Source organism: Ascidiella aspersa, chromosome 1 (assembly GCF_963924565.1).
Source record: "Ascidiella aspersa chromosome 1, kaAscAspe10.2, whole genome shotgun sequence".
Taxonomy (NCBI): domain Eukaryota; kingdom Metazoa; phylum Chordata; class Ascidiacea; order Phlebobranchia; family Ascidiidae; genus Ascidiella; species Ascidiella aspersa.
In genome coordinates this window covers 8,340,995-8,358,099 of record NC_139447.1, presented here as the reverse complement: position 1 = coordinate 8,358,099, position 17,105 = coordinate 8,340,995, and the positions used below count along the sequence as shown (strand labels likewise).

General features: G+C 36.8%; 1 protein-coding gene across 1 annotated transcript; it reads left to right on the top strand.

Moving 5' to 3' along the window:
• The first annotated feature begins 776 nt into the window (after nt 1-776).
• On the top strand, nt 777-15,883 carry LOC146167059 (formin-binding protein 4-like). Its single transcript, XM_083388747.1, has 16 exons — nt 777-1,072; nt 2,806-3,072; nt 6,007-6,282; nt 6,402-6,447; nt 6,933-7,018; nt 7,247-7,306; nt 7,472-7,523; nt 8,218-8,265; nt 8,861-9,029; nt 10,487-10,591; nt 11,407-11,540; nt 11,979-12,142; nt 12,448-12,930; nt 13,413-13,567; nt 14,194-14,387; nt 14,969-15,883. Exons 1-16 carry the CDS (start codon nt 1,024-1,026, stop codon nt 15,054-15,056), a joined length of 2,376 nt encoding a protein of 791 aa, XP_083244873.1. The 5' UTR covers nt 777-1,023; the 3' UTR covers nt 15,057-15,883.
• The last annotated feature ends 1,222 nt before the right edge of the window (nt 15,884-17,105 follow it).

Below are 17,105 nucleotides of genomic sequence, written 5' to 3'. Positions count from 1 at the left end.
CTTGACTTGGACTTAAGTTATTTCAAAATGACTTGTTTACAACACTGCTAAATTGTATCAAGGAGGGCGCGGTCTGAAAAGTTTAAAAACTCCTGCTTTAGACGTCTTCTTATGACGTAAATTTGTGTTCACATCTCTGAAAATTTCTATGCGTTAGGTTAATCCAGGAAAATTATTTTTCTTTTATGCCTGTGGTAATCCTAATTATGGCAATCCAACATTTCACCTTGAAGGCGCCGTGCAATATTTTCCCTTTTTTACATGTCCACAGCGTATGGCTGTGCGAACTTGGACTTCCTACAAAATGCAATCTTGGCCAAATATTTAGGCAATGCACTTTTGACAAAGATTTGCAGTATGGTATTTGTATCGTGAGTAACACCTAGTCCACTTTTAAAATAAGATAAACGAAATGTATGCTTTTTGCCGTGAACATTTTAAATGATTTTCGTGTTGCTTAGATGTGGAGATAATATACTATAGTTCTCCCATTTTATGCGGCCAATGCGTCAAGTGTACTCGTTTGCACAATTAACGTAACTGATGCCGTCATAAGCAACATTTTTTATTCCCCCTCCCCCCATATGAAGCAAATTGCTTCTGATGGGCAATGACAAGCGACAAGTTATATGGTTGTACATCGCAGGCGTAGAAAAAAACATATGAAAAACAAATGGCACATAGAATACTGAAAAAAAACTTTATGTACTTAGTATTCTACTATTAAGTACTATTAAGTAGACATTACGTTATAACACTTGGTCATCGTATTATAACGAAGATAAAATTGCGTTACAGAAAGTAAAAAAAAATGATTCAATTTTAACCTAAAAGGGAACAGTTCTTCATGATTTTTAGATAAAAAAGTAGAAAATAGTTGATAGTTTCAGTTATTCTGCTTATTACGCCTGCGTTTTGGTGACATGATGTAACGCAGTGCAGATGATTTAAAAAATTGTATCAATAAAACTGACATGTTTGCTGTTTTTTTAGGTTTCAGTTTTCCTCTTAACAACAGTTACGATGTCACGGAGGAAACCGACCTTGCAACTTGGTGCAAGGGAGCAACAAAGTAAGTTTCTTTTGAAATTTTAAGGTAGTTTGATTTTCCTATAAGTTTAATTTCAATATACAAAGCCACAGCCATTTTGGGCAGTTGTTGAAGTGCAATCTGCCAAGGGTACACTGATTTACGGAATGATGAATGGTCGGAACGCTCACAGTATTATTATTAAATATAATAACACTTGACCCACCTTCACCCAAACGCTAACCCCCAGCCTAACTCCAATATTGGGCGTTGGTTTAATAATTGTTTTAACGGGGTAACACTTAAATCAGTGAGGATTCCGACCATTCATCATTCCCTAAATTAGTATTACCCGTCTGCCAACTCGGTTAAAAGTAACCCCAGTCCGACTCCTGCCAAAAAAATAAATCCAAATCCGACTCCAGTTAATTGTTTGATTTTATTGAGTCCTGAGTCCGGCCCTGACTTTACAGGCTCCTGTATACTGCCAATTTATGTAACTAAAATAACGTGGGTATCCGTAATCAACTTAGGGGTGTCGTATAATTCATTCACTCACAATACATGGTTGAAAAAAAATGTTCACCATATGCTATTCCACCTTTACAATTTCCAGTTGGCGGCCATTTCAATTTTAAAATTTGGTACTGTGCATTAGGGTTCCTCTCCGGGAATTCCCGGGATTTCCTGCGAATTAACAATCCCGAATCCCAGGAAATTTTTTTTATAATCCCTGGTATTCGGCAACATAGTCAAACTTTAAAAAAGATTGTTTTTGAGTAATATAAAGAAAAAAGTAGTACCAACCATGTGAAAGCTTGAGTTGCTTTATTCGCGCTTAACAGCGGAAAAACTTAATTAAATTTATCCTACCAATAAAAATGCATGCGCTTTTTTTTAAATAAAAACAAATAAGGGTCCTGACTTTAATACGAGAAGGTCTTGTACGATTGCAGTAAGCAATATTACAGGACAAAATGGGCGCTTCTTCAGTTATGAACGTATAAGTTAATAAAAAAACGGTCCTCAAATACCGCATACCACAAGGCATATTATTTGGGTTAGGGTGCGGGTTTGGGTGAGGGTTGGTCAAGCGTTATTATTAATAATAAACATAATAATACTTGACCAACCCTCGCCCAAACATTAACCCAAACAAGATGAGTTGTGGTATGCAGTATTTTTTTGTTTTGCATAACTTTCCACGTCCATAAGTGAAAGAACGCCCATAAATCAGCTTAATTAAATGTTTGGAGCTAAAATAAAAAAAATTCAAACGTCATAGTGAAGTAATTTTATGTATAATTTTTTTGTCGGGATCCCTGGATTTTTTTCAATCCCATTTCCCGGGATTGAAAAAATCCGGGAAAAAGAGGAACCCTACTGTGCATGCCGGTCTCTGAACTTGTAGTTTTACGTGGTCTTACTCGAGTACGACTCAGCAAAACAAACCGACTCCGCAGCTCTGTTGGAGTCGCATTGTTTTACTATATCAAAGATATGAACAGCTGTTTATCAAAGTAACCTGTACACAAACTTAACTAATATGTACTTTTGTGTTGATTTTATGGTGGACCATGGAAAATTTATCTAATGGAGAGTGGATAAGGTGCTGTTGAGTCTTCTTTCCAAGAATGTTGATCAGTGTTGTAAACAAGTCATTTTAAAATAACTTAAGTCCAATTCACAACAAAATTACAGCATAATAGCTAGCAAACTGTTTTATTTGTAAATTTTAGAAAAATAGCTCTATTTTTACCGTCTTGTCCTTTTAGATTTTCCCCGTCCACAAAAACTTCGAGCTGGAGCAGGACTTGGGTTGCTTGGTAGCTACGGCGATGGAACAGACAACGAAGAATCAGATGAAGAGGAACAAACAATCCCAGTCAGTACACTGGACGACAAGGTAGCTGACTTTCTCAAAGAAATAAACGACCTTGACACTGAACCGGTGGCCGCCGCCAAAACTAAATCAAAAGAAACAGCAGAAGAGAAAAAGGAAACCACTGTCGCTGCCCTCCAAAATGATGATGATTTTAAAAGTATGTATAGTGTTTTATTGTATTTTTCTTTTATTAAATGCTATTTCGGAAAATTTAGACATTGTGCGGGGAAGAGTCATACAGCCTGAAATTTTGCAGCTGTAATCAAGTTAATGCTAAAATTTACATGACAGTAAATCAATCCTACACTTTTAAAAAACCTAATACAACTAAAATTTTGCATGTTTCATTAAATTTTTGTGCCTGAACATTTTTCACGGCAATTTTCCATAAAATGTGCAATTGTGCGACTACCGCTGAGAGTGCAACTGCGGGAGGGTTAAGTCCATATTAAACCCTGCAGATTAAATGATTTAACCGGGACTGGGGACCCACTGTAAAGAGCATTGACTTTGGTTGCAACTACTGAAATCAACAAACCTGCAATTATTCAACACACCTGCGCCATAGCACTTATGGTCTTTATTACAAAATTAATCTCTTAATAGCAAACTAGAATACGTTTTCACAAGAAAAAAATAAACGTTTTTGACATTACCCTATGATGCTTTTGTTAACTTAACTTTTCGGTGGCCTGGTGATGATTACTCATTTTTTCTGTGTACCGTTAATTTATATGATCAATGACTTGAGCACTTTATCCAGTAATAATAAACAAAAACTAGACGGTGGTGCGGTTGTTGTATATTTTGTCAGGGGATATATTTTCAGGGCTTAGTGTTTATTTTCAATTTTTACTTTATTTTAATTTTTTAAATTTTTTTTTTAATATTTTGTATTGTGTACTTTATATTATATATTTTGTTTTTCATTTTCCTTAACTTGTTTCTGCAAGCAAAAACAGATATGGGCCGAAAACCTTCCCACTTAAAATATGCCTTTGATGCGAAAGGGGTTCAAATATGGCGTAGAATTTGGGTAATGATCGAAACATATATTTGATAAATAGAATTTACTTAGATAATGCATATGGCTATTTTATTAAATTTTGACCAGCTTACGTGTTTGAAAATCAAATATTATTATTCTCTTAAAGACTAAAAATGGTTTAACGCCTATGGTTTGCTATACTTTTGCAAACTTTCACTAGGTAATTTTTTACCATAGCTTGGTCCGAGCAATCACTGTTAAAACAGGCTTTAAATCTGTCGTTTCAAACAATATGAAAAACACTATTACGTGCCTAATACGCAAACTATTAAATCGAAAGTTTTGCTAGATACGTTTAGGCCTGATGTTGGTATGCTGGTTGGAGCAAGATGCACAACAGGTGCTAACAGAGAGGCGTAGACTGCCTTAAGATTTCGCATTTAAACTTGCGGCGGTAAATACACCCTATTGACACTTAATTATTAGGCGAAGCTTATCGCGAAGTAATTGGTCGCCCCAAAAAATGCTGACGCCGCATTTAAAGCAAGCATTATAAATGTGTCGCCGATATTCTGCCTTGAACATCCCTACTCGAAATGCTTCCCTCCGTTAATTGTACGGTGGGTGAAACTTTATTCACGGCCTTACCTCTTTGTGTATTACCGCGACAATACGATGAAATACGATTTGGAGAATATTGGAAACATCGTATTTGGAGAATATTTGCTATTTGCACCTGTTCTGTATGTTACTCCAATCCAACATATCTACACACAATTATAAGTTGTGTATAATAATATAATAAATTATGGCTTTGAAGCGAAGGGGGTTCAAATATGGCGTAGATTTTGGCAAATGATCGAAACATACATTTGATCAATAAAAATTTACGTAGATAATGCTTACGGCCATGTTATTACATTTTGGTCAGCTAGCATGTTTAAAAAGTCAATATTTTCATTCTCTCTAAATGATTTAATGTCTATGGTTTGCTATACTTTTTCCAACTTTTACTGTGTAAATTTTTACCATGCCTTGGTCTGAGCAATCACTGTTGAAACAGAGTTTAAATCTGTAGTTTTGAGCAATATGCAAACATGTTTATGTGCCTAATAAGCCACGTTTTATATTGAAAGTTTTGCCAATTTAAATCCAATAAACGCAAGATTTATTTATTTATGACGCCATGTTATGACGTAGCTTTGTAACGTCGTCGTTAAGAATGCGTTAAACTTAAGCTTTTTGTTGTTGCGGCCCTTGTATAATTATATTTGCTTAGACCTGGTGTTGATATGTTTGAATGGTGCAACAATTACAACATGTGCTAACAGAGATGTGTACACTGCCTGTAGGATTCGCATTTAAATTTGCGGTGGTAAAATATTTTGTGTTGTAAGAGCAATAGGTTTTTTTACTTAGAGAGGCCTCTTTATGAAAGGCAAGTCGCATGTGCATAGTTTTACTAGGCAAGCCACTTCCAACACAAATGTTGCACGCGCGGGACAATAGGGCGCAGCAGGGATGCCAGCAGCCGCCTCGTCGCGACGCGAGCTGGACAAAGCAAGCGAATATGAACGAATTCTGTATGAAAGTTTTTCTGCTGCTAGATGGCTGTCGTTAGCTACAAAGTGCTAAAACGCAATATTTCAGGTTTTTACCCCCCAAGCAAAGGCCCCTGGGAGTGCAGCCTCATAAACTTTTACAAAGCACCTACATACCACTCTACGCCATGTCTGAAAATTTGAAGGTTCTACGATGTCTACTTTTTCTATAAAGCTTCGGACAAAACTCGGTCTGAAACAAACCATAGGAAACCATAGGAAACCAAAAAAGAATAACGGCAAAAACACGATATGTCCCGAAAATAAATTTTCGGCCCATATAATAACGGCAAAAACAAGATATGTCCCGAAAATAAATTTTCGGCCCATATAATCATATGATTACTTAAGAGACAAATGTGTATTATTTAATGTTTTTTTCTTTTTGGTTTCATTATTACTTTGACATGATAAAGCACAGTTGTGCGGCAGTGTCAAGATTTTAATACAATTTCTCATTAAACAGTGCCACCCGATTTCCATTTTTTTCATATTGTTATAGTTGCTTGGGGCCCTTGGAACCAATGTATTGACGAGAACACCAACCATCCTTATTACTGGAACACTGAAACAAATGAAGTGTCGTGGACCTTGCCCGAGTCTGTTATGAAGCAGTACGAGAGTCAAATGGCAAAGAAAGCTGAATCGGTGCAAAAGAAATCGGCAAAAGAACCACAAAAAATTGCAGAAAAAGTACCCGCTGCATCTGAAACAAAACCTGCCAAACAACCTGCATCGAAAACAGAAGTTTTGTTAAAGTCACGGACATCATTAAAAGGTTTGTGGTAATATGTAAAACTGTTGCCAACTTTGTCATTTTGATTACTGTTGATTAATGTTAGACATTGTTAATTGAGACTGAGCAATGTTGGTAAATTTTTATGTTGTTAATTCCAGCTGCCCTTGAAGAAAAGAAAAAGGAACTTGAGAAAAGACAAAATAAGTTAGTATTATTTTTAAAATTATAAAAAATTGCCTTTTAAAAATTAAAGCGAAATATCCAAAAGTTCAACACTAATGTAAAGATGTGTATTGATCATGTTTTTTAATAGTATACACTTATACAGCATATATGTTGGTCGTCCCTTGACTATTGTTTTCCTTATTGTGCCTGAAATGGGTTAACTAAATTATTCCCCACAAATGGAGTCACATTCTTTAGCCTGTGTGAAAGCAGCATTTAATCGGATGGCGTGTTATAAATTATCGCATTTATCTGCATGACTGTGAAACATCTAATTGTTCGTCTTCGCAAACTAAAATTTTATATTTAGTTGAAACAAAATTGCAAATAACGTGTGCTTATTTGAAATGAAACGACTTGATACCCAACGGTTAAGCATGTCAAACATATTTTATGTAATGAAAACCAGTTACACAGTATATATTTATATTATGTAGTTATTTTTAATGGTTTAAATGTTATAGACTTGAAGTGAAAGCGGTAAAGCCAAAGAAGGAAGTTGTTGAAATTGATGTCGACGCTGAACTGGACAATGCCTTAGATTCCACAGGTGTGTTTAATGCTGTGTAATTACAAAACTGTTATTTATCATACATTGCAATTTACACATTGCTTAAATTAGGCGATTGGTCAAAGACATATTATCTCGGTCAATGATATTTTATTTTTTTACCGCCTTTCCAAATTTGCTTTACCTTTATTTTTGCGTGTGTGTATAAATCACAACTTTTAAAAATCTATTCTCTTCTTATACTAAATAAATCAAAATCTTTTTTAGAAATTCATTCTAAGAAGAGAAAGATGAAGGCCGAGAATTCAAATGGAATTCAACCTGATGGTAAACTTGTAAATTAAAATATCTAGTTTAAAATATTGTGCTTGTGTTTTTATTCCAATGTGTTGTCAAAGTGAAAATAAATTATTTTTAAGTATTCTTTAACAGTAGCAACTAAGGGTAGTCGCTGTTTAAAAAGCTAAATAACATTTACAAATTTATTTGTAGTTATCAGTGCCAAGAAAGAAAAGGTGGAGCCAATCACCAGCTGGAGAGATGGGTTAGTATATTTTTTGCCAAGTTTATTATGCTATAGTTTTAAAATCGTATGAATGTATTCTGAGGCCTTTGGGGGTCCGGACCCCCAGATCCTTTTAAAAGTGCCAATATCTTTTTTACGAGTTTCAACTCGTTGTACAAGGTGGCAACTATTTTCATTTTTTATTTGTAGTTGGGTCTTGCATCTTAACCTAATGCAAAACCGAAATCAACCACAAAACGCTGTCTTTCGTCTTGAGTTTAAACCTAGGTCGACCGTAGACGCAGTACTTTTTAATACAGCGCGTTTAAGTTGGCTGAATGACAAATGTGCATTCAACACATTAGCGAATAAGAAAGTTTTTTTCCTTGTGCAGAAAGCATTTTGCAAATATCACAATGTTAGTTCTTAGATCATTATTCCTCAAACTTTTTTAGCTGACTTGGCACACAGCTTCTGTGCAGATGTTGCGATTTTCATGGCATTAACAACCCGAAATAGTATATACATTTTGTATTTCCGGTGGCAGTCCTGCTGTAATTTAGCCTAGGCCCTTGCCTGAAATTTAGTGGATCTACTAAATCTCCCACATTTTTGGGGGCTTGCTTTAGGTTTCCTTGAACTAAAGTTAACAATTGCACACTAAGCGTTTTCACAGCTGGCGCCTTGTTAGTAAAAACAGTCACCATGAAAAAGCGATTTATTGTTGTCACAGATTGATGAATGAATCCGAAGAAGATAGTGGACCAGATGAAGATCTCAGGTATTGCCTATAACTCATTTTTTGACCTATGTGTTAAGGTTTTTCGGTTTCAAGCAAGATTCCATTTAAAAAAAATGATTTTATTTGTTACCTAATTCGTTAAACTAGTCAATAGGTTATTAGTTCCAATATTATTAATATCCGATAAAACCATATTGGAGCCAATGCCCAATACCAAGTGGTAGTGACGGTGCTCGTCAGATATTTGGGTGATTGACACCGATACTAAATTACATGTTGAATTTGAGTCATGGTTTGCGATCAGCTAAACTTTTTTCTATTTTGAAAGGTTATCTTTTAAAGAAAATAATATACTAACATTAAAGGCAACTAAAATTAAGTTTCTTTGCAAATATTTTCTTTAAAACATGGAAAATATTATGTTTATTGCACATTTCAATTTGAATAATTTTGCTTTGTTGAGCATGGTAAGGAAGTCATTTACTATCGAACCAACAGAAATTTTCCTTAAGTATTGGGTATCTGAATAGAATACAAATTACAAACATCTCAAAATCATTAAAAAGTTGCCTGAAATATTTTAGACTTATTTTGGGTCCTCAGCAATTAAACCTTGCCTTTTGTGTATCTCCAGCAAATACGACATGACACCAATTCTTCCCGATGGTGGTTTTGTCTCTCGGAAGGCCGATCGGGTGGATTCACCTGCTTTAGTCAAGACAAATGTCGTAAAAACTGACGACAGAAGCACTCAGACTGCTTCGGATAAGGAGCAATCAGAGTCTGAAAACTTAAAACACAAGGTGGTTTGCATTATAAGTGCACTTGGTATCTATATGTTACGAATCAACGCTTGGTATCTATACGTTACGAACTCCATGATGTAATCCAAGCATGGCCCTTGGTTCATCTGGCGTATCAAGCATTGTCCATAGAGTTGAGTAGCCTAAACACAAAAGAAATATTACCGGTTGTTGTTAGACACTTTCCTGGGTTATATATCTAGGAATGGCATTTGGAAAGGGTTTATGTATAATTTTATTATTGTTTTTCAGTTATGTTTTTATAAATTGTTTGTCCTGGATAGACGTGTCACTAAATAAATATTTTATTAATTTTAAGTTACTATTTTCAAATCACTTGGCTTTAGTCTTTCTGGCGAAAATAAGTTGTTTCTTGGCGAAAATAACTTGTGTTGGCCGAATGAATTTATGCAAATGACTTGAAATTCAAATCTTAACTTTCCATTTGTTTCGAATTTGATTTATCCAAAATTTTACTCAGTAGTCGGTATTCACTATTCATAGACTTTGTAAGTGTAGCATTTATTTTTGAAGCCAGTGATAAGACTTGGACTTTACTTTTACGGCAATGTGTTTAAATTAACTTGATTATGACTTGTTGTTTTACTACTTGACTGGAACTTATTACACTATAAGGTTTACTTAACACAGTTTATTTTCTTCTCATTTCAAATGTTTTTTTTATTGTTGTTTCAAACAGGGGTGAATGTCTTCTTTAAATAAGGGCCGTATGTTTAATAACAGGGACGTTCGATAATACCACATCGGAGCCAAAACCAGATACCGAGTTGTTGTATCAGTGCAAATAACATCCCAAATTAATATAGCTTTTCTGGCCAGGATTTGTGATTGTAAATTAAAAGCTAAATTTGATAAAAAATAGTATATTAATAATTATTTAAAGGCAACTAAATGTTTTCAACTATAAACCAAATGATGACGTAATAACCTGGAAAAATACATCTTAGCACTTTAATTGTATCTATTTGCCTACTTGAACGTAGTAATGATGTCATTTCCTATCGGATTGTGATAGAATGTCAAGTATCAGACATGCCTATTCACTATTTTTTTTGGTCTATTTCTAAGTAAAAAATTTCAGAACAATATACATTATTTTGTTGAACCAAATCCACAATCCATTACATTACCGCTTATTTTCTACTGACAAGGCAGCAAGTAGTGCTCTATGCATGGCTGAAATACTTTGCTCAGTTTATCTTGTGTGGACAACAGCTTTAAAACTGCTATCTATAGTGATTCTCTAGGGTTGTGCAATTTTGTCAAAGTTTCAAAAAGTACAATTCTTAGTTGTGTAATTTTAGTAATTACCATGTAAGCTGGTTTACTATTTTGTTGCAGTTTGAATTTGTAATAAAATTTGCCACTATATGTCCAGAATAGTTAGAGCGTCGGGAATAACTTTTAAAAGTTATTGTATTCTCTTTTCTGAACAGGGAAGCATCGATAAACTGCAATCAACTCTCCTGGGAAAGCTCTCGTTTCTGGAAATATCCAAGGATAGCCTCACTGATTTCCACAAACTGCTGATGGAAATTGAGGTAGGTTAAATTTTGTGAGAACACTTTATGACTTTTGAAATTGTCGAATCAAGCCTGATACCTTCTAACAAGTGTTCTGCATTCGACTGGTGACAGGGTGTGTTACCAGTGCCAACCGAAATCAAAATGACAAATTTTAGCTATTTTTTAGATCCAACCCATGATGTTTACCTTCAAGGCAAATTTCTTACATTGTTGTTTGTAACTAAGTCTGTAAGCTTTTTAATGCTAAGCAAATTATGGCTAAATAATCTGAAAAATATTTTATTTGCGCATTTTAATTTCATTTATTTTGCTTGTTTGGCCACGAAAATCAGGTTTTTGAACAAAAACAAGTAGAATTGAACTAACAATAACCATATCCTACTGATAGAAACTGTTGAACATTAATAGTAAAACAACAAAGCTTATATATTTGCCAATGCCAGCAGGCCTATACAAATCGATTTCATGCCTTGCAGCCACAATTTATACCAGTCATTCTCAATCTTTGGTTCTCAATTCTCAATCTTTTAGCTTACGGCACCCCTCAAAAATAATAAATAGATTTTTGGTACCTCGGCTGGAATTTTCATTTAGAATTTTACCGAAATGTCACTATAAATGGTACTGGAACAACACAGTCAACTTAAAACATGTAGGAAAATGTCATTTGATATAATGGTCTATAATCGTACACAAATAGTGGCATCAAGAAGCTTACCAATTGAGCAAAACTCAGATTCTTAAAAATTCTCAAATACCTATCCAATCTACACCCTTGAGCATTAGAAATGGCACCACTGATTTCTACATAATTCATTCTCCATTTTTAGGTTCGTTCGACCGATTACAAAGCCGGCGAACTGGCCGCGGTTTATTTCCTCAAAAAGCTGAAGAAGGCGGAAGAGCAGCTGGAAAAGTACGAGACGAACGCGGTGCCGGCGGGATGGGCGTGCCAGTGGGACAGGTACGCTCATGGCTCCACTAGACGATTTATTGTTGCTAGAACTTTCACTTCAAGACGCCGCAAATTGGCGGGGAGAAATGCCAGAATTAACAGTAGAAAATCTTGATCCATCCTTTAAGTAACGACAGAAAAATCAGAGAGTTAGACCTTTGTTGCTGTTAGCAAAGTTATGGGCGCCCCCTGTCGCGGAGGCCACCTCTCCTCGCTTTTTGCAGCGTAAGTATAGAAAACACACACACAGGTTTTTGCTGCCGTTTCGTCGCGTGGAGACCGGACTGGAAATTATGGTAGAATCCCGGGAATTCAAGGAAGGTATGTGACTTTTTTAAAACGCTACCTAACTACTATGCTGCGGTCGATCGTTTTCTGATGCGAAAATGCTTTTTCTGCGCGTCGTTGACTCTTTCTTTGTGTTTTGATTTTTCCATGAACCTTCAGCGAGCGCAAACGCTATTTCTACATGAACAAAAAGACCGGCCAGTCTCAGTGGACCTTTCCAAAAGAGGTAGCACCCCTTGCGTTGTCGGAAGAAGCACCTGCCACTGCCACTGCCACAATGTCACCCGCCACTACATCCAACTTGGATCAGGATATGATCAATGGTTAGTGTGAATTGTAATGTTTTCTGATAATGTTGTACACTTTTGGGTCTAGAAAAAAACTTATTTTTGGCAACTTATATACCTAATCGACATAATTTGGTTGGAATTATATGAGGTTTCAAATATTATATGTAGTTCAATTTCGATTTGATTTTAAATTTTCCAGGATAAATTTCCATTGCCCTTTCTATTTATTTATTTTAGAAAAATTTTAATAACAAAAAAAAATAATTACTTAAGCTAATTTGAATAGTTGCTAAAATCAACTAAACCAAACAATAACTAAACCTAACCAAACGCTACAGAGGAAAGCAAGGATTCAATAACCTCCGGCAAGTCTGAAAAAATCTCGGCATCAGAAGTCCAGGCGGCAGCAGCAGCGGTAACCGGCACCGACCCAGGGGCCAACGTGGACATGATGACTTACCCTGGTGCCACAGGAGCCGGATACAATATGCAGAACTACCAATACTGGAGCATGCAAAGCCAGTACGCAGGAATGCCCTACGGACAGCATTACCCCGGGTTTGACCCATCTTTCCGCAATTCACCCATGCGGGAAGTCCCCCCGCCTCCCCCTGGCGAGGATGTAGCCCCTCCCCCACCAGAGGAAGAGCCCCCGCTACCCCCTGCACCCCCATCGGAGGGGGATGCCCCCCTACCCCCTCCTCCCCCACCCCCGCCTCTTCCTACTCAAGATGAGATTGAGGAAGGTGAAGTGAATGATGATGGGATTGAGATGGAGATAAGCGATGCTGAGGATCAGGCGACAAACAATGGAACAACTGGTGGGTTTTGTTTTTCAGGTTGCGGTTGACTCAATGTACCTTGTGGTCTTTCGCTGCCTTCGTGATCAAGCAACTGTAATTTTTTTGCCAACATTGTACTGCAGCCTATAGTTGTTGCAGTTATTCTATCTATCTATCCGTCTTATGTTAATATACGCTTTAAAGAAAAAATGTTTCTTGTAGTTATGAATGTTTTTTAATCACTGACCTTAGACGTGGTTACAACTTTTAGACAGATTTGAATTTAAGCCCAAATTTTATAGAATTTCAGTTTAAATATTGAGTTTATAAAACATTTCTGTGATGTACAACTGCTTTCAGTTAAATTTCGCAACTAAGATTTTGGCAAAATATTTCATTTTAGGCTTTTGAAAACTCTTACTTTTTTGCAATAAAGTGGTAAACTTTAAGTGCTTCCGTGAAAAACTGCCACCAACGATGATCGATATTATATTGACATCAGAAAATGCGTTTGTTTTTAGCCACAGAACTCCAGCGCGGGCCTGTCGAGTACAACACAGTGCTGAGTGCTCCTGCTGTATTGGCTGCCCCGCCTAGCACGGCCAACTTTGCTCCTGCTCAACACAACGCAAACAGGAACGTTGCTGTGGAAAAGGCTACGAAAAAAATTAAAAAGGTGCGTGTCAAAATTACAACGATATGTAACATAAAACAGATTAAAAAATGTCAACTTGTATAATCAAAGAAGGATTTTTACCCTCTACACAATTGCGTCAATAATAATAAACGTCCATGCAGAAGGCAATTTAAAACAAACCAACAATAATAAACCTGCGATTTACTGGCAACGAACTGTCAAACTTTCATGACGTTATCTTTGACCAGTGCAAAAGTGCTTACACACCAAATGCGAGCTCTTAGATAACAGCTTTTGCGCTGTTGTTATTACAAACTTTATTACAGCGCCTTTAGGCTAAACACGTTTCCATCAAACCAGCAAAACGTAACATTAAATTAAAAAACCGGCTTTACGTATAATTAAAAGATATAGTTTTTGAGTTGTATGGCCTCGTGTATGCGTGGTAATTCAGGAACTAAAACGCTTTAGGTGAACTAAAAAACTGGGCTACAGAAGTTGAATTTCAACTTTTATTAATAACTTGTCGAATTCCAGGGCATTTTGACGCCCTGTCAGAAAATCCAGGGCATCTAAAAACGATCTTCACATCCACGGTCGGCGCATATGCTGACATCATAACAACTCAACTTCAGTCAATTAACTTAATAAATGTCAACTTGCAGGTGAAGAAGGACAAGCTCGCCTCTTCCAAGAAACCTCCGCGCGAGATGGTTGGCATGGTAGCCAAGTGGCAGCGAGCCAAGCAGGAGATCGAAGAAGAGGAGAAGAGGCTGATCATGGAGTCGGAGGAGGAGCTCAACCTTGAGATGGATCCGGAGTACAGGATCAGAAAGTGGAAGAGCGATCAGTTGCAAAGGTGGGTTTAAACTGGTTGAACACAGCTGTAACAATGAGAGAATGAAGGACAGAATTGCATAGAATTAGGCGTGTCCGGTGACCAGGATTCTTAATTGTGACTCAAACTTGCTACATTAACTACAGACAGCCACAATAAATACATACCTCTGCTCAGCTTCATGTAACGCGAATTGGTATTTAAAAAGGTAGTAACAAAGCAATCATGCTGCCAAAGCTTCTTATATCTAATGATTTTTACATGGGTAATACGATCTGAGTCGGGCCTATAAAGATATTTGAATAAAGGAAATCAATTACTTCGGCAATTTAAAATTATAAAGAAACCTAATACAATATGAAGAGCTAACAGCTTTAAAGTTTAAAACCAGCTACTATATTTAATGACACCTGCTTGCCTTGAAATCCTGCTTAATGCGCTTACTTTCAGGTCAAAACTTCTGCAATTACTTTTCGTTAAACCGCTACACAATGTATACAAACTAATTCTTCCCAATTTTGTTTATATCTGTCCTAAGGTTTATAATGCCAATTTATTAATAACAATTTCTCCCCTAATTCGCTTGAATCTCGTCTTTTCAGCGGCAAGGCCGCCATGAACGCAAACTTCGAGCCCATCAGCGACGACTGGAAGAAGAAGGTCAAACTTCGCAAGAGCAAGGTCACGTGACGTCAGTGCGCAAAACGACGCATGTCAAAAAAACGCTCATCAGAAAGCCGAATCGGCAGAGGCCCGCACTCGAGGTTTAGGGCGGCGATACGCAAGAACGCGTTGTACTTTTGCTTGGATGTGATCTGCCGTGGTTATTTTTGTCCAGTAAACGATATAACTAATCGCGTTTTGAAATCTTGTTTTTGTGGTTGTGAACTTTAATGTTGTTTGCCGGTATCTGGTGAACGACTGGACTGGAAGAAAACACATCTAAAAAGAGTGAGTTTTGTGTGTGAAGGCAAATTGCTTAAAGTTAAGTTGTTTTTCTGTTAACGAGGATATACATATTTTAAAAATTTGTGTTATTTCTTAAAATTAAATCTCGCGAAACCTCAAATGTCGCCAATATCGCCAATGTACGATCATTAAACTGGCGCTGTTTCATGGTTCTCTCTCTCTGTATGTTTGCTTTGAAAAACATTTGGCTTCCTATTTTGTCATCGAGGTGCGATTAGGTCACGAAAGGGACACTGCGAGAAGTGACGGCTGATTTTTCGAGTGCTCTAATAAATGTTAGGTCGAACGCTTTCGAGTGGAAATGTAAACTGACCAATCGCCTCTTGCTCCACAATGACCATTGTTGTTTCGCACTTTACAGTGTTGTCGGACGCCACTGGATGTCTCATTTCCCCATTTCGCCACGTCTCGTTTAAAACGCAACTAACTTCACTCATTTACACTCTTCCCTGGCTCGCTACAATTTGTTCCACATCTTTAATCTATCCACACTTAATCAAACCGTTTTTGTGTCGCGTTTGCTTGGTCTTGTCGGAATAAATGAGGAAATCGCATTTTTATACTCAAACTGGCTTGCTTTGTACCTGATTTGAAAGTCCCGTATATTTTGTGTCTACAAAGAATGTAGCCTTGGTATCAAATATGATCCTTCACTGCAAATGTAGGCCATCTATAGGAGGGGTTCTCAAACTTTTTTCAAGATTTTTTCAATATTACATCATAAATTGTAAAACAAATATACTTAGAACCCCGCTGTTTTCGGTCCGACAAATGTGAAATTCAATGAAGACTGAAGAACATTTAGAAGAAGTGTTTTTAATTAAAGTTTAAAAAATGTATTCTATTTATAATTTCCATGCTAAGAATGAATTGGACCGTAATGGATCTCCTAAAACTAGTCCACGAACTCCCAAAGAGGTCCGTGGACCCCAGGTTAAGAACTGATCTATTGAACTTATAGCCTTCCTATTGTCTTAATGGAAACTTAAGACTGGTTTCTAAAATTATACACATTTTACGACATGGAAGGATATTTAGTAAAAGCACTGTTTTAAAATTAATCTTTAACAGAAGTATTAAAGCATGTAGAAATATGGCAGCCAACAAAGTAATTGTGTGAAGTCTAAAATGATTGTTGCGATCGCAGTATGCTGAATGCATGCGTCCTATACGGTGATAGTAAACGCTTTATCCAGTAACATGTATTTTTGTGCGTGTCAAAGATAGGTGCCTAACCTTTCGGTAAGAACAACAGCACACGAAAGTTAACCAAGTGGATAAAAAGAGGCATGACGTAATAACCACACCGAGCCCCTTCTCTCCTAAACCGTTAAGGTTATCTCTGTAAAGCTGTGCGGATTGAGCTAATATGTCGATTGATATCGGATTGAGATAGCGTAGCATAAGGCCTGTTAACACAGCTACTTCAAAACGAACGGAGTGGACAAAGGGACAATTGATTTAACGGCGAGGATGTAAACTGGACAAACAGTGGACAAAGGGCTGGCTGAAAAAAGTGGCCCAACGCTTTTTGCTGTGCTCGCGTAAGCTGATCTTTTGTAGCATCGCCAGGAAAACTTGATTCAACTTACCTTATCTGCAAACAGAGCGTTAATCGACCTTCGCAGACAGAACAGTAAAGAGAAAATATACACTTCAAACCGGAGTATTGGCACGCTATACGTCATCGCCACATTATTGTTTGTCCAAACACAATCGCGCTTCCCTGGGTGTGCGTTGTCTTACTTACAACTAACATCTCGCAGTGTC

Bases quoted from the DNA above. Each gene is read 5' to 3' on its own strand.
- LOC146167059 (XM_083388747.1), top strand. From the start codon at position 1,024: ATGTCACGGAGGAAACCGACCTTGCAACTTGGTGCAAGGGAGCAACAA. The intron at 8,266-8,860 runs GTATTGCCTATA...GTGTATCTCCAG, and splicing joins GGACCAGATGAAGATCTCAG to CAAATACGACATGACACCAA. The intron at 12,143-12,447 runs GTTAGTGTGAAT...CAAACGCTACAG, and splicing joins GGATCAGGATATGATCAATG to AGGAAAGCAAGGATTCAATA.